Source organism: Scophthalmus maximus, chromosome 3, assembly GCF_022379125.1.
Source record: "Scophthalmus maximus strain ysfricsl-2021 chromosome 3, ASM2237912v1, whole genome shotgun sequence".
NCBI classification, from domain to species: domain Eukaryota; kingdom Metazoa; phylum Chordata; class Actinopteri; order Pleuronectiformes; family Scophthalmidae; genus Scophthalmus; species Scophthalmus maximus.
This window is the reverse complement of record NC_061517.1, coordinates 24,107,383-24,124,304: the sequence shown is the minus strand read 5'-3', so window position 1 is coordinate 24,124,304 and position 16,922 is coordinate 24,107,383. Positions and strand designations below refer to the sequence as shown.

The following is a 16,922-nucleotide window of genomic DNA, read 5'->3' as shown; positions in this document are numbered from 1 at the left end:
CAGGGCCTTTCTGTGTGGAGTTTGCATGTTCTCCCCGTGTGTGCGTGGGTTCTCTCCGGGTTCTCTGGCTTCCTCCCACAGTCCAGAGACATGCAGAATGGGGTCAGGTTCATTGGAGACTCTAAATTGACCATAGGTGTGAATGGTTGTCCGTCTCTGTATGTATGTATGTATGTGGCCCTGTGATTGGCTGGCGACCTGTCCAAGGTGTACCCCGCCTCTCGCCCAATGTTAGCTGGGATTGGCTCCAGTGACCCCCCGCGACCCTTAAATGGATAAAGCGGTAGACGATGAATGAATGAATGAATCTTTATTTGGTTTTTGTGCACATAACCAAACATTTTGTTCAATCGAGATTCTAACAGTCATACAAAAGAAAACAATAACAAACCGTCATGGCAACGGGTTTCCAACATCACAGTGCAAATCCAGTATCTTGAAATCAGTTAGGTCATAAACTATTTCCGCTGCCATAACTCGTCCATTTCTTCCATTTATGAATGTAATTTTTCCCATAGTGTAAAATCTCCTCCCATAATTTCTAACCATTTTTTCATAGTAGTGGGTTCAGTCTTGTAATTGCTTTTTTTTTTTTACTTGTAATCAATATTATCTTGGCTAAAAATCTATCATAACCCCATGACACAATCATTTATATTTACGAGGTACACGACTTTACATTCCTTAGGTACTGCATATCCCATCCTTAACCGTAACAAATGTCAATTTTCCCAAAATGTGTGTAGTTTACTACTTCTGCTTCTCTCAGGTTTGTATTTTTAAAACATAAAAATTGTAGTTGATGGCAAATGGCACGTTAATGAACATTTTACAGTATGTTTTACAATATTTTTTTGGTTTACATTTTTAAAGCAGCCACTCGTTTCAATTTATGCCTTTTAGTTTTACAATCAACTTGCGATGTTGAGAGCAAATAAACTACAACCCTGAACCATCTTTTCTGTCTCTGGCTTGTAAAATACCCTCAGCTTATCAGCCTTGGAGCCCAAAGTGGGGCTGCAGTTCAGGAAACGCATCGCATCCTTTCAAGAGTCAACCCCATAGGTCAAACTATTTTCTGACGTGGAGTTCCGGCCGGGGAATGACTTTGACTAACGTGAAATGACTCCGCTGATTTCACACACCAGGGTCTGTTTCTCTCTCCGATCTCGGGGAGGACTGGTGCACGCGTGGAAAGAAATCTGTATGAAGCCCCCATTTTTTGGAGCGTGAAGGAACTGTGAGGGAGGGGTCTGATACAAATGCTTCTACGAGATTGCAAATAAAAAAAAAATGCTGGGCTCAAAGGGAGTGAGTTCACCAGGGCTCTGCGGTCGGCTCCCTGTCTGATGATGCTCCAGCTGCTTCCAGCATGAAACAGCAGAATCTCTCTGGTTGCATTGTTGGCAATGAAGTCGCTTGGTTTTCGACGAGGAGCAATAATATGTGAAATAAAAAAATTAAAAATCTGTGGTTCTGCTCCATCGATTTTCGTTTTTTTTAAATCGGTCTCGAGTGTGACGGTCGTATATGAAGTGCAAAGCTAAATCAGTGGAGCACGCCTTTAAGTGAATAAGAAATAATAAACCAATAAAAAAAGAATCAATTCAAGCTCAAGTGGAGCGGCTGCCTGATGAAGCTTTGCCACCCTGCTCGTCTCACCACCCCCCCCCCCCCCCCCCCCATTCGCTCCAGATGAGTTTTAACACCCAGCTCTCCTCCCCGTAGTCCAAATGCAGCCTGGACGGCCTGGACGACAAAGAAACCCAGCCGCCGCTGCCGCCCAAAGCCGACCGCTACAACCAGCTGAAAGGCCCGGTGACCTCCGGTGAAGGTAGGAAAACGAAGGAACCCAGCCTCCCTGTGTTCATCAACTCCCAATCGCCTTCTCCCTCTCTCTCCTGTCAGTCATCATCAATCCCATTTCTCTTTCCCGTCAAGGCTGCGCCAAATGGCAATTTCCCCCCAAACTCTCCCTGTAGATCACCAGTGCCACTCGGCGCTAGTCCGGCCTGATAAATGTCCCGGTGGCAGCTTGATGGCCTCTTTTTTTTTTTTTCACGCCAGTCCAGAGAGCGGCCGTGATTTGTGGCGAGCAGGAAAGATTTCCAGATTTGCGGTATGATGGAGATATTTCAGAGTGAATCCTTGTGACATGAATCACCACCATGTTTTTTGTTGTTGTGTGTGTGTAGAAGCAGGGCTCTGCCAAATGGAGGGATGGGAGAGGAGCATGGGCTCGAATCAGTGCTGTTACCAACAAAATATAGAATAGAAAATGAAATTAAAAAAATGACCCTGCCTCTGGGATGCATCTCGGTGAATGGGAAACCGTGAGGGATCCTCTTATGGTGGCGGTGTGGGGTGTTGGCCAGTGCCGACGGGGCCTTCATGTCGTTGCATTCAACAGTGTGAGGTGTTAAAGTAAAGCAGCAGCAGGTTCCCTCCAGAGGATCTCCGGTGCCATGGCGCATTGTGTCAGGGAGTGAACTGCGCCCCTGCATTTCACGGCGCGGCAGTGCTGCCTGCTGGTACTCCAAAGTACTGCGGGCGGTCTAAATCGATTTGCCTCGCCTTTATAAAATAAAAAGCAGTTGAGATGACTCATTATTTTGTGGAGGTGGAGAGTTCTTCGCACGCTGAGCTCCACCACAGCACAGGAGCAGCTACTCGCTGGAGAGATGCCTTTGGGGTTTTAGCGCTTTGCTCAAGTAATTTCTGTGGACAGCTGGACTCAAATGTGTGACATAGCGTTTACAGAATGGACTCTTGTTGTCTGGCTGCCCCCCCCCCCTCAACTCCAATTCATTTTCATTCAGTAGGAATAGTGATGGTGTGGGTTTTAACTGCTCGGTCCCCCAGCCTTATTATAGAATTAAAGGTGACTTATAATGCTCATATTCAGGTTAATACTTTTAATTTGGGTGACCACTGAAAAAGGTTTACATGCACTAAAGTTCTGAAAAGGCCTCAGTGTTCTCATACTGTCCATTCCTGCAGCTCCCTGTGTCTAAAACACCTGAATTTAATTTAGCCCCTCCTCCCAATAAACCCTAGTCTGCTCTGATTGGCCAGCTGGCCCAGTCTGTTGTGATTGTTCAACCAATTTCTAAATTGTAGGAAATGTCAGAGAAGTGGAGATTCTCAGATTGCAGGTGGGGATACCCCATATTTCACCTTTAAGCTCTGAGGCCTCGATAGTGTCATTTCTATTATCTGTACATTGTTAACTCTGTTTTTTTTCTCCATGTTTGTCTTGTAGACAGCTCCCTTTCGGGCAAAACCCACCCCTCCACACCAGCCATGTACAAATACAGGCCGTCCTTTGGCACCATTCCCAAAGTCCACTACCACGCTGCCGGAGAGAAGGTAAGCCATGATGTTTGGTACTGATGTATGAAGTACGTAATTCAGATGATTACTGTGTGGAGTAGCTCGACAGCCAGGGGCTCTGGTGCAACCTGTTTAGTAGGTAGCAGCTGATAAGGAGGAGGACTTAATTTACATTGTCATTAAGATTATTTATTAAAAGTTTATTCTGCTGTTTGCTCCTCAGATCGTCATGCCAGACGATCGGAAGACATCGGCCATCTTGGAAGAAGGTGTCCGCGGACACGACTACCGTTCTGAGCCGAACCTCGATCTGCCCGAGTACACCAACACTCCCCTCCACCGCAGCTTCCAGTCGTCCCCGCTCCAGCTGGACTCGGACCCCATCAACTCCCGCTCCCTCAGCCTGAAGCAGCAGGGCCACCGCCGGCCGGAGAAGGGCCAGCTCCCGGCCCTGCAGCCCCACGCGGTCACATCCACCCCCTACAAGAGCGTCTTCTCGCCCAACACGCTCTCCAACCGCAACGGCAGCCTGTCCTACGACAGCCTGCTCAACCCCAGCATCTCCCCGGCCACTGCCAACGAATGCATGGCCCACCGTGGTATGCACGCCACGGGCTTCCACTCGCCCTACCTGCCCACCAAAATGTGCCACATCCGGGAGCCTGAAATGCAGAGGCAACAGGTTGCCACTGCCTACAGTCCAGTAATGCCACCCAGAGGGATGGGCAGGCAATCCCCTCACCCGAGGGACAGGGACCCGTCCCCGGTGCGCTATGATAACCTCTCCCAGACCATCATGGCCTCCATCCAGGAGCGGAAGGAGATTGAGGAGAGGGAGAAGCGGCAGATGCTGCAGGGGCGCTCCCAGACTCACATCTATGCCCAGGACTCTGGTGTGTTCGACGGGGGCTACGTTTTATCCCACAATGCTTGCTATCCAGATGGGCCCCGCGGCCCCGTCTCCAGGGGCCCAACGCCCCCGGCCTATGGGGGTTCCAGGGACAACCTGATGGGGGTCGGTCTGGTGAGCTATGGCCAGCGCACCCCTGTGTTGCGCCACGCCGGCTCCACGCTGGGCCGCGCCCCCAGGACTTCGTCCACCTCCCTGCACAATGATCACAGCAGCACCAACAGCAGCCAGGGCAGGGCCGCCGCCCTCGAGGGCACCTACCGCTCCCCGGCCCACCAGCCCCACTCCCCAGCCATGCCGCGCTCTCCCTCCTACTCTCATCAGAAATTCTCCTACATCAGTGCCCTTGAGAGGACAGACTCACCTCGACTCGGGGGCCCAAGGTATGAATCCTAGCGTTCCCCCTGTGGGACTGCATGCACTGTAGAGAGCCAATGGGGCCTGGTGGGGGCATTTGAACGTATTCCCACTGGAAGCCCGACTCCTTCCGCTGCTACTCACTAGTTCTAACTGAAGCAATGTGTGTTCTATATGTTATGGTATATGGCATAAGTTCAACTGTTGTCCATTTCTTCATGAGATTAGTCTGGTGTGAATTCGTACGTGTACTACTCTGATTTGTGTTTGCCTTTTGTAGTATAATATCATTTTTTTTTTTGTATTATTACACGACTCCCAGATGAATAAAGTTGTGTGACTCCTCTCACTTCTTTTTCTTTTGCATGCTTCCTCCACCACCGGTCTAACAGTTGCACGCCTGTTGTTGCTTCACTAACAAGTAAACTTTCAAGTAATCCTTCATACTGCCTTTCTCTTTTTTTAAATTTTTTTTTTAGAACATTAATTCTGCATGTTGGTTTGTGTTGTATCCGTTTTGGCTCTTTGTGTTAAATCATTTTTTCCCCCCCTCTGTTCTCCTCTTTCCATTCAGAGAGGCCATGAAGGTTAACGGGCAGACGGACTGCCACCCGAGCACCCACCAGGGTGCCACCCACAGCCCCAGTCGCCATAGTAACGTCAAAAAGGTGACGGGCGTAGGAGGCACCACATATGAGATATCGGTGTGAGCAGGGACCCCGGCTTCCACCTCCACACGACGACAGCCACCCCCGTCACGAAGAGATTCTCCTCTCTTTTTCATTTTAGTGTTTTCGATAACGGCCGGTCGGGGGCCACGCAGCACATCCCCGGTTTCTGGACATATTGTCCAATCAGAGGACCTGTCTTGCTCTTGTGCAGGTCCGTCTCGCCAGACGCCCGTGCGTGCGTGCGTGTGTGTTTGTACCCGAGCGATTGGCTGTCAGTCGATGCTGCTGCAGTCTGTACAGTATGTGTGTGAGGAGTGTCTTGTCATCGCGTTTGTCACCTCGAGTGGACCGTCCAAACGAGGTCGTCAATGTGAGAACTGTTGTCTCTCAGGCGCGGTCACGGAAGCGCTCGTTGTTCCAAATGTCACGCGAACTTTGCGCCGAGAAGCGCTGAAGGCTAGAAGGAAAAAATAAAAACACTTGACGTCCTCGCTGCGAGAGGAGACTAATGTCAGTTCACCTCGCGAAGCCGAGGGCGCTTCCCACCAACCTGTACCGTTCAAACCATCTCCGCCATATGCGGCGCACTTCTACGGCTTTTGAGGGGCGACGGAGGACAGGTCAGTTAGATTTACCAAAAGTGGAAGGCAAACTCGAGCGAGATGAGAGGGTGGGAAATGGGATGTGGAAAGGGAATTTCAATCGGATGGCAGGTCTGGCGGTTGGGCTTCCAAATTCGTTGAGAAAGGTTTGCTTTGAGTTCAAAGTCGAAAACAAAAGGTAAATTCCGTCTTTTGTGCAAGATAACACTCTCAGGAATGAATGCAAGCAGCGAAGAGGGGGGTGTGGGGGGGACGATACGACGTTGCATTGAGCGAGACGAACTCACGAAGCACGAATGTCTTTTCGCTTCGTCTCAGTCGAGTGCAGAAATGTAGGGAGCAGCTTATCCCCCTTTAGGTGCACGCGCATCGTGGTTTGTTTCGAGGGACGTCAAGTTAAGGCGAGTTACACCAGGATGATATTCGGTGGGGTATGAACGACTGAGACCACTGTGGACCCCACTGTACGTACGTTCTGAACGATCGGAATACCTCATCCCTATACGGAGTTCGGAGCGAGTCCAGCCTGGCACCACCAAAACAACTTTTATGGCAACGTTTTGTGTAAAAAAAAACAATTTAAAAAAATTAAAAAATAAGAACAACCTAGTTACTTTAGTCTGTAAATTATGTTTGTGTTATATACCATAGGGTTTGGAAGGGTGAAGAAAAACAAGCCATCGCCCCGGGTGGCAAAACGAAGAAAATTGTTCACCCATTCATTATTTTGTAGGTTTTTCTTTTTAAAAAAATTGGTTTATTTCCTTTTTATACACACAACCTATCAAAAAAAAAACTATGTTTGATACATCTTTTTTATACAGATACATACGCCTGGAATGGATGTTTTATTTTGAGTGGGGTTGCTTGTTGATAAATTATATAAATACAGTAAATAAACAAGATCATGGGTACAAATCCATAAAATAAGAAATATATCTTGTTCTAACTTGCAGTGTTAAAAACAAAAAAAACAACTATATATGATGAAATGTAATTAGCTTGATATGTGATGTTGAGGAAGTGAAACGTCAAAGTCACAATCTTCGACGAAGTCCAGGATTTGGGGGCCTTTCGGAAGAAGAAAAAACGCGGCCCCCGAGAGTTCGCTCCCAAACGTGGCGACCCACCACGGCGAGATCTCAGAGACGGCAGACGGGGGGGCGTCCTCACTTTGTGCAAGCGGCTGTCTGGTACAGCTTCAGAGTCAACGTGGAACTTTTGATAATTAAAAACAGTCTCTTAACATTAATTTCTTTTGACCATGGATCGGGGATAAAAAAACATCTAAGTGGAGGGGTTATTTTATTTATATTTTTTGCATCAGTGGAACACATTGAAACATGTAAGAGCGGTAGATTTGGTCCGGCTGTGTTTGCATTAAGAATAAACCATCATTGCCTTATGAGAGGGAAAAGCTCTTTCATATCCGGTGAAAAGTGACACTATAACATCATTGGTGTTTTTGTATTGAGCAGCAAATGGCCGCGGGTGCCATTGTGACACAACTCAAGACTGGGTAAAGGTTAAAAACTTGGGACAGGAGAAAGTTTGGGGTCAAAACGCAATCTGGCTTAATTATGAAGCTTCCTTCTTCCCATGTCTTCGTCCGTTGACGGTTGCTCTGCAGAGATCCGCGTAGAGGCCCGGTAGCTGTGGCCGAGTCTTGGCTTTCTGACAAAGGTTGGATGTGACCGAAACTCGCCGTAGTTACAACCTTTTTCGACCCGTGGTGGTGGTCCCTTCTTTCAAGGTCTCACCCAGCTGCCTTACCGTGAACACAGTAACACACAATACTCTGTTTCAAGTCATGTCTTTAGAAATGATTGATGACTGATTTTGTTTTTGTTTTTTGGGCCACATATCAAAACCCTGTCGATGTCATTCCTCTTATAAGATGACTGCCATTGGTCCAATGTTCTTCTTTTTTTTGGGGGGGGGGGGGGGGGTGGACATAACTGCAGGTCAGGGACCCTTCCCGACGTGTCAAGCAGTGAATCTGTTCTGTCAGCCACGAGCTGATGTCTTCTGAAACTCAATAGAATGTTGAATATGTATTAAAATATAGAATATACTATAAATGTACATGCGTTCCTATTTTTGTGAAGAGGAAATATTTCCCAAATGACCTAAATAAAGGTTTCCATCTCTTGAGTGAATAAGATTGATTCTTGTTAATGAAAAATTGTTTGCAACTGCACACTTTCATCAGCTGCCAGAGGACGCAAGGGATTTTCTTAGATGTAAAGGAGGATTCATAGGACTTAGGAAAAGCCAGCAGCGGTGCTCAGACACTACGTCATTAAGCGATGGCGGATGTTATTCACGTGCGTCTGCCGTGGTGAAACTACAAATATCTGAAGATGAACTAAAAAAAACGCAGCGGCTCCATCCAACATTTTTATTGTTTTACCACCATATGACATCAGATGTAAAGGAGTCATATGCAGCAGTAACTTACATGATGACGTGCGTCTCTTCTGGCTCATATTAATACTCTTCTTCAACTTAGGATTTAATCCTTTACGTTCGTGCATGACTCGCCACGTTAAATATCGCTGCCTCAATGAACTGTGGGGCGTCTCATTTCTCCTCTCCTTTCCCTATGCTTAAAGGAAATTGGAAAGGAAGCATTGAACCTCCTTTCCTGTGCATTTAGAGAATCTGAACAGGTCTTATGGCTGCCGCTGAAATACTTCCAGAGATTTAGGGTACTTCCTGAGCAAACTTGACAATTCGACCGCACCCATGGTGTTTGACAGCTTTTATTCGAAGGTGGAGGAAACATTTCAAATCATTCGAGTGCAAATGAAAAGCAACATTTCATCCATATACACATGTATTTACAGATGCACTGGCACTTAGATGCACTTCAGAGGCAAGGTTAAGAACTGAATTAGTGGAAAGAAAAAGGAGAGGGTGGTGAGCACACAGGTCTGATAGGGGCACACTGTTACATATACTCTACATGCTTTAGGCTTTGGGAATGTTAGGACCTAAACAATACAGACTATTTTCTGGCGAGGAAGTCAGAGCACGGCTGCAGCGAACTCCGATGAAAACAGTTCACTTTTCGATATAATGGTTTAAAACAAAGAGAGAAAAAAAAGAAAATAAAAATGCTTAGCTAAGTGCATCTGATCTAATTTGTCAGTCGGCGCTCAGTGGACGCGGATCCGCAGCCCCTCAACTGTCCCTGGAGGTTGATTCCTCTTCTAGTCAGTTCCCCGGCAGGACTGGTGCGGGGATGGAACTGAGAACTATTTCTACAAGGCATTTGCTGAAAAAGTCTTCACCTTACTTGCGGTTGCTAACAGTGGAAGCGGGTACAGTGGACAGGGGATAGAAGGCCCACCAAGATGACCTCTGGGATTTTTTAAGATTCATAATGCACCTCCACCACACCTGGTTCCTGACCCTCTGCTGCTGACAAGCAGGCTACATTATCCTCTCCTCTTGCATACAAACTCTGCTTCAGAATAACAAAAAAAAAATACCCCAATGTGGGAATTATCACTATCACAAGCCTCTTTTCACAGTTTGTCAATTGTAACATTGGACTGTAGATGACAAGAATGGAAGGTGTGGCATTCCACGGTGCAAACGAGGGGAGGGGAGGGAACTGGTTTCTTTTTCTCCATAAATTCTCTATCTTGTTTTTTTTTCTTCTCCCCAGTGGCGTCAAGGACTTGTGATCTCGAGGCAAAACAGAATAATAAAAAAAATAAACTAATAATAAGCAAGTGTCCAAATTCAGTTCGTTTAGAGTCTATCGTAGAAAAAGAGGAAAAACCGATAAATTGAAGATCAGCAAAGCGACTTCTTGGTTCTCAATTCTTCTCCTCCGCCTTCACCTCCTTCTTGTCTTCTTTCTTCTCGGTCTGCTTTTTGTCCTCTGCCTTCTTTTCTTCTGATGCCTTGTCTTTTACCGAGAGCTCCTCCAGCTTCTCCGCCACCTTGTTTGTGCCGTCAGTGTCACCTGTGGCAGAAAAAAAGAAAGAAAAATATATATAAATAAAGCTATAATTTGTGAACACATGTCAGCTCCAGGTCTTCAGCTCCCCTGCAAGTGGCCATTGCTTTGTCTCACTTTGCATCTCGACTTCTGTAGAATGTTTCACCTCTGGTCAGATTAGAAAACAGAATTCTACCTGTGAATTAATATGAATGGTAATGTAGCAGAACAAACTGACACGGGCCTTTCAGAGAGCCAGTGAAGTGTTAAATTCTGCATGTTCATGTAGCAGACAGAAAAAGTTCCAGGCTGGAGAGAGCAGCAAAGAACAGAGTGAGTCTGCATGTTCAGGGAACTTGTTGACATGAATAGGACGCTGTTACAACATTGAAGCAAACCGATGCACTCTTTGCTGCAGAAGTGCAGACTACTATTTGTGAAAAGGCAGGACCATGTTTTAATATGTGAACACAAGAGTGACAACATTGAATGTCTTAAGCTGCTTTCAGACGTGCACGGGAGTCCTGACATTATCCTGAAATATGTGAGAATGCAAATGTCGGAAAAAATTCCCTCCACATATTTTCCTCAACTTGTCCTGCCAGGCCCACTTTATATGTAAAAGGCAAACTCCGGAAAATGTTCTGACCCGATTTTCTGGAGTTCATGCGTAAAAATGGCTCAAGTAACGTTCAACATAAGCAGGATATGTTTAAATATCCTGACAGCATATATTTGTGACTTCACGTAACATTGACAATCCTGGATAGCCTGTGCTACGAAGCTGGACATCAACTGTCTCCGTTAACCCTGGGTTTTCCTGTCCGGTTACGAGAGCGTTCATGTGGAGGAGGCAGAGTCCTTATAACAAGCGAAACCGTCAGAACCATAATTACGGTTTGTTCAAGATACGAAAAGAAACGCACAGGTCGATTTGGTTTAAGCGATATTCTATAGAGTGAAATTAAAATAATATGATAACACTAAATAGAAAAGAACCACTCAACATGTTTTTTCTTAATTTAAAGTCAGCCTATAAATATGATGTAAATAATCACAGGAATTTATCAAGTTTACGAATATACTACTAATATTTTTGCCCTTTTGTCTGACGATGATGAACTATTATGAAGGGAAGCTGAAGTGATGTCAGGAGAGATGAACCCTAACCCTAATGTGTGATGAGGGCAATCACACTGAACTGCTTATTCATGATCATGGAATATTGATCAGTGTGTTGATCATCATTCTGATAAAAGAGATAGTATTACGTTTTTATAACTATTAATTGTCAGACTCCTCTTGTTGTTCCAAGCTGCAGTGATAGAATATCAGAGATTCTGTCAGGAATCAAATCATCTTTATTTAAATTCAAATGAAGTTCTAATATTAATGAGTCTATGTATTTATTTATTCTGATAAACTCTCCCTCTGTTTATTGGAAAAATGTAAAAACCACTGTGGACATGAAAGTCTGGAACAGCAAGACCTCAACAGCACAAGGAAGTGAATTCATATTCTGAATCAACATTTTGACTATTAGCTATAATGTTGCAACCATCCAAGGTCGACTTACAAGCTATGAGGTTGTAAAACTATGGTATATGCACCCATAGAAGCCACAAGTCTGTATGAGATCAACCTTGTTTTAAGAAAAAAATAATAATTTGCGATATATCATCGAGAAGTAATATTTCCCATAATCCTACGGTGTAACACAGACGTCTCTAATTGGTTGGAAGTCGTTGGAAAGGCATTCACAGTGATTTATGGGATGAGTAGTTCAATTTTAAAATTAAGTCTTTGTATTTTCTATTAATATGTTTTCTGTCCTGGTTTATAGGCTTGGTTCCAAGCTTAAAACTCTTTATATATGGATTTTATGAAACGTCAATGTAATGAGGGAATGTGAAATTCACTTCCGGGACTGGCGCCGTTCTCAGAGTGGGCGGTCATTGTTGAGCTCAATATCTGCTGCGCTTTATTATTTGTCACGTTACGCTAAACTCTTTTGTCCCAGTCAGGATCCTGTAGAATGAGGACTCCAGTGGTCTGATTGGTCAGTAGTTGGCCTGGTGACTGGCTTTGATCTCTTATCTCGAAACTTAACCTGCTCCGGAGCAGGTTAGCCACTCAGCATAAGTTACCATGGAGATTTACCCCATTAAGAGAACCGTCTTTGTAGGACGGAAGACCCAGGGGTAGACCTGAAGTTACTTTGATAACCGCAAATCCTGCTTTGTAGTACAGCCCTCTGGTGACCGAAGGTCATAGCAGATGATCACACTTTCATGCGTACCTCAACAATGAAATCCTCTTTCATGCCACAGAACATCGCTAGATGTTAATTACTTTTGAACTGTACCGTGCACATGTGTGGAATCATCTGACTTTGTTATTTCTCCACTCATTTTTTCAGGGTTCTCCTTTAATCTGTCACCAGTCGGTGAATTCTATTAGGGAAGTTCCCGATGTCCAAGTTTGACTTACCTGTTCCGTCGAGACTTTTTCTGACCTCTTCCTTGCACTCATCAAACTTCCCCTTGAACTTCTGGGCATCTGTGAACAGGAACAGAGAGTAAGCGTATATTCACGACACCTAGCTGTTGCCAATGAGGTCGCTCAATCATTCAGCGCTGACTTATGGTATAAAACATGAAAACTAGTTTACATGCAGAAAACAAAAAGATTCAGTAATAAGGATCAGGACAGAATTTAACTTGATCACCACTTGGGCAACTTTCCATGTGTGGCATTGGACCAGATGTTTTCATACTTACTTTCTGCGTTTAAAAAGCGTATTGCCAGGAGTTCAGGTTTGGGGCATTCGTCAGCATAGTCTGCTAGTGTGTTCCACACCCATGCCCGGTCACTGCCAGCGTTGGGCTTCAGCTCCATCGCAGGCATAACTGTAGTACACAAGATGGAAAACACATATATAGTCATATACTGTAGGGGAAGCTTTACTTTGACACTTTGATTTTTTTAAAAGTTGCCTTTTGTATAATCAACACACTTTGATTGGATTGATTTCCATTCTTACCAGATACAATAATCAATCTTTATTACACTTTATTTCTAACGAAAATCTTGTTTGTCCCGATTTTAAGTAAACTAGTGGCATAACTAAAATAGTTTGAGTATTTGGAGTACAAAATACATACGCTCACTTCAGAAAACATGCTTTTCTATGGAAAGAAGCCTAGGACACAGATGTAAACACTAACTGTTATGATTTAAATACCCTAGTATGTACGACACTGTGACACAACACAGAGTGCAGTTTGTCAGACATTCATGTTATCATAGCTAAATTGTTAATATTTCATTCTTCCTTAATAAAAGGTTGCATCGTGGCATTAAATAATTCGATTCGCAAACTTGACACTCACTGTGATGATTGGCGCAGATCTTCAAGGTCCGGTCTCTCCTCATCAGGAGGCGGATTGTGCCCTTCTCTTTGTGTTTCAGCAGCTTGACGTCACCGGTTCCCCTCTCCTTCCACTCTGGAGGCTCGTTCTCGGAGGCGAAACGATAAAGCTTGGCCCGCCTGGGGAGACAGCAGCGCACGTCACTATCCGGTACAGCAGCTTCTCAAAAGGTCACATGCGGGCCGGCTACAAGTACATCAGATATGACACGTGCGAGACAAATTGCATGCGAGTGGACAAAACACGACGGGGTGAAAGCGGCGTACATTTTGAAGAGTTCCTCCTCGTCCTCCTCTAATGTTTTCACGTCCTGCTCGGGAAGGGACACGATGGGCTCAAAGTGGGGGTCGTGGTTGGTGTCCTCCGCATTGTCGGCAGTGGCTTCGTGCTCCTCCTGGTCCTGAAAGGGGGGGGGGGGGGGGGGGGGGGGGGGGGGGGAGAAAGCGGCGATGGGTTAACTCACGAGAGAATCAAACATTCAGGAGCATTCTTTTTTTAAGAGATAAGTAATAAGGCCGTGTCACATACGGTGGATCGGAGAGTTTCTTTAAAACACTCTGGACACAAAGTGACTTCTGCCAACGGGCCACGAATGCTTCAATAGAGGGATTTAAGAGCTCACTGGTTAAGTATAGCTTTTGTAGGTGGGGGGGGGCGATCCTTTTGTGAATGGATTCTGCCGAGCTAAGCATCTCTGATGCTAGTTGGTGTAACGTATTCTCCCGCTTCTGTGCCACACTGACTCATTAATATGGCAAGATCGTGCACATCCTCCATATAAAAACCAACAACAAAGAGGGCCACGGTGCATCCTTGTGAGCAAGAAGATGAACGTACAGCTGGACCTCGAGCGAGTTCCATTTTACTTCGGCAGCGTTGCACAAACTTGTGGGTCAACTTTGTTGTCTTCCAACTCATTGTTTAGTTGCCTTGCTCGTCGACGAGGCCTCTCGTTAGCATGCTAATGCAGAGCTAATGCTTTTTAGCTTCGCTTTGTGTTTCGCTGACTCATACGTTAGAACATGTTGACAGCATATATGTGTGGGAGGTGGGGGGCACGGTTTGTTTTTATTATGGGATGAGCTGGCGGAGCTCCGTTCAACGTGTATTCAAGTTGCCCCGAGAGTACAGAGTCACTGTGTCCCGGCGCCCTGCTAGCGAAGCTAACGCAGCTAGCATTAGCCAACTTAGCAACTTGTTGTGGCAGGCGGACAAAGGCGAGGCGACCCGGCGAGGCTCGTTGTTGCTCGTTCCGGCCCGTCGGTTCGGTGCACGTCGTGTACCTGCGACCGTTAAAAAAAACGACTGACTGACTTGGGGACACATCACGGATGGCGGCGTGCGTTCCGTTGCCTTCGCTCGGCTAACGACCAGAGAGGCTAATGTTAACACGCTGACTTGGCTGCACACGCCCGAGCCCGCTCACTCGGAGGAACCGTCCGAAAGAGTGTGAAAACAGCAGATCTCGGAACGTCCCGGAGGTTTCCACTTCACCCCGCCGCTTCGAACACGCGCAGATTGGCCGCTTTTCTAGCATCGTTGTCGGCATTTCCGTCTCGCAGCTTCCTCCGTTGGCAAACTTTGACGAATTACGATACGATCGAACACAACGCCCGGACACAAAATTCCCACTTCCGAGCCGACGCGACGCATCGGACGGTCCGAAATTCGCCGCCTCACCTTCGGGTCTGCCATATCGATGTAGATGTTGGTAGATTTGTGGAAGTAGTTCGCTAGATTCAAAATCCCGAGTTGGCCGCCGTTTCCCCTCAGCTGCTCTCGCACTTCCTGCTACAGCTTTCGCGCGCCGAATTTCCTACGTATGACGTCCGCGCCCACCGTATGACAAGGGCGCGCGCACGCACCTCCCTCTTCCGACTGAAGCTGCGTCACACTGAACACATGCTGTTTCTCCTTATATCATATATAAACACACACACATATATATATATAAACATATATATATATAACTTATATTAAGTGTATTACATATATATATAAGTTTCACTTCTATCCATAAAAAAACAATATGCCAGGACACACTCATGTCACAAAGAAAAAGATGTGTGTATTATGATAATAACAATGTATTATAATTTTTAATACTGAAATGAGTCGTGGGCCTCCATCCCAGCTTCTGTGCATCATGTTCTGTGTTTATTAGTTGTTCAATATTTAATTATGTGTCTAAATTTATACATAGCATAGAAATATTTGGCATTATTAATATATAATATATTTAACACTGAATCCTGGTTCCACTTGACTTAAATCGTTTTACTCAACTTTACCTTTGATCTAATTTAGTTGACTTACTTTGGTTTAAAAGAAAAGGCGAGGAAAGACATATGGCTATATTTATTACATTTCATGTATCTTTCTCAACTTTGTGTGTTTCCCCCTGGCTGCAAGGCACGCCCATGTGGGGACACATAACAAAAGCTTTAATAAGTATTGTTGCAGAGAGATTCGATTTTGTTTAATAATGTCACTCTGTACACAAGTATCTACGGAGTAACAAAACACAACACATGACAAAGGTGCAGCTGGAAGTAAATGTGATCATTGCAGCTGTTCGATTTTAATTTCCAACATCTAGATAACCAGATATCAAGTCGTTTAATTGTGGAAAGTCGTTAAAAACCCAAACAAAAGAGTGTCTGGTTACAGATCTGACAGATCTTTTTTATTTCCACATAGCTTTTTAGAATAGAAGCACAGTTTCAGTCTGTTAGCTGGATGGTTTTATGTTTGCACCCAGCAGAGTGATGATGGCAGATGTCGGTGGCAGCCCGCCGGCGAATGCACCACCCTCAAAGGAGGAGAAGCCCAGTGACGACCTCCCCGGGGACTCCTGCAATGATGATGTAAAGTCTGATGTGAACTGAGGCTGGCTCTGACCCCAGCATGTTCCCCTACATCAAAGAGGACCTCTTCACTTCCAACAGCTACAAAATGGAAATCAGGAACCTGCCCAAGTGCTTCGGCTTTACACGATCTGAAGAAGTTCCTGGCCAAGCAGGGTGTCAACCCACACATACTGTAATCAAGCTGTTCGGCAAGCATCTGTTCGCCTTCGTCGCCTTGGAGAACAAGGGTATAAAAAACAACAGAAATAAGATGGTAAATTTTCTTAATTAACCGATTGCGACAAAATATGTCTGATGAAACTGTGGAATGCTTAATAAAAGTTGTGTATTAAAAAATTAGCTCAGGTGAAATTGTGATTATTTAGGCACTAATTAGCAGGGGGCAGTGAACCAAAATACAAATCATAATAATTTATGTTTATACATCATTAATATACTTTCTGTCGTAATTAGTTTGCTATAACAAATCTACACAATAACATAACATATTACTCAGGTCGGCAGAGGGATGTTGAAGATGACAAACCCACAATCCCATCGTATTACCACTGTAGCCGGGATCCTGTCAGCACGGTGCATCCCTGAGCAACATCAGCCACACATGATGAAGATTTACAGATTAAAGTTGTTATTCAGATAGGAACTTTAGGGATCAATTTATCAGTTGAGTCTCGTAAAACAGCAACATCAAACCGTATATTTCTACCCCCCCCTCAATCGTTATTATTCACTTTAAAATGTTCCTAGGAATTATTACAGTGGTTATTGAATCATGGAAAGTTTGTATGTGATC

The 16,922-nt window shown here is 45.1% G+C and overlaps 2 protein-coding genes, 1 long non-coding RNA gene and 1 other non-coding gene across 8 annotated transcripts in view; 2 read left to right on the top strand and 2 right to left on the bottom strand.

Annotated features, from left to right (window-relative positions):
- The window catches only part of zdhhc8b (zinc finger DHHC-type palmitoyltransferase 8b), a 65,196-nt gene extending 57,171 nt beyond the window's left edge, over window positions 1-8,025 (top strand). Inside the window, exons 8-12 of one of the 3 annotated variants that reach the window (XM_035640827.2) lie at window positions 1,729-1,834; window positions 3,263-3,369; window positions 3,557-4,626; window positions 4,993-5,021; window positions 5,175-5,318. In XM_035640827.2, coding sequence (XP_035496720.2) covers window positions 1,729-1,834; window positions 3,263-3,369; window positions 3,557-4,626; window positions 4,993-5,021; window positions 5,175-5,185 — 1,323 coding nt within the window. In that variant the 3' untranslated portion in view covers window positions 5,186-5,318. Of the gene's footprint in view, window positions 1-1,728; window positions 1,835-3,262; window positions 3,370-3,556; window positions 4,627-4,992; window positions 5,034-5,174 lie in introns of all 3 variants that reach the window. The other 2 variants (XM_035640826.2, XM_035640825.2) reach the window with 2 other exon arrangements.
- A 597-nt stretch (window positions 8,026-8,622) lies between these two features.
- Window positions 8,623-15,096, bottom strand: ranbp1 (RAN binding protein 1). The gene is made up of 6 exons (XM_035640835.2): window positions 14,940-15,096; window positions 13,526-13,659; window positions 13,221-13,378; window positions 12,609-12,737; window positions 12,319-12,387; window positions 8,623-9,852 (listed from the first exon to the last, which is right to left on the bottom strand). Exons 1-6 carry the CDS (start codon window positions 14,952-14,954, stop codon window positions 9,704-9,706), a joined length of 654 nt encoding a protein of 217 aa, XP_035496728.1. The 5' UTR covers window positions 14,955-15,096; the 3' UTR covers window positions 8,623-9,703.
- LOC118314651 lies at window positions 10,043-10,171 on the bottom strand. Its single transcript, XR_004794694.1, has one exon. It is a non-coding gene; the product is annotated as a small nucleolar RNA SNORA77 (small nucleolar RNA).
- On the top strand, window positions 11,955-16,468 carry LOC118314398. 3 transcript variants are annotated; one of them, XR_004794642.2, is made up of 4 exons: window positions 11,955-12,095; window positions 12,248-12,406; window positions 13,300-13,409; window positions 16,024-16,468. It is a non-coding gene; the product is annotated as an uncharacterized LOC118314398 (long non-coding RNA). The 3 variants fall into 3 exon arrangements; XR_004794640.2 differs by having other exon boundaries at window positions 13,267-13,409; XR_004794641.2 differs by having other exon boundaries at window positions 13,267-13,409; window positions 16,021-16,468.
- The last annotated feature ends 454 nt before the right edge of the window (window positions 16,469-16,922 follow it).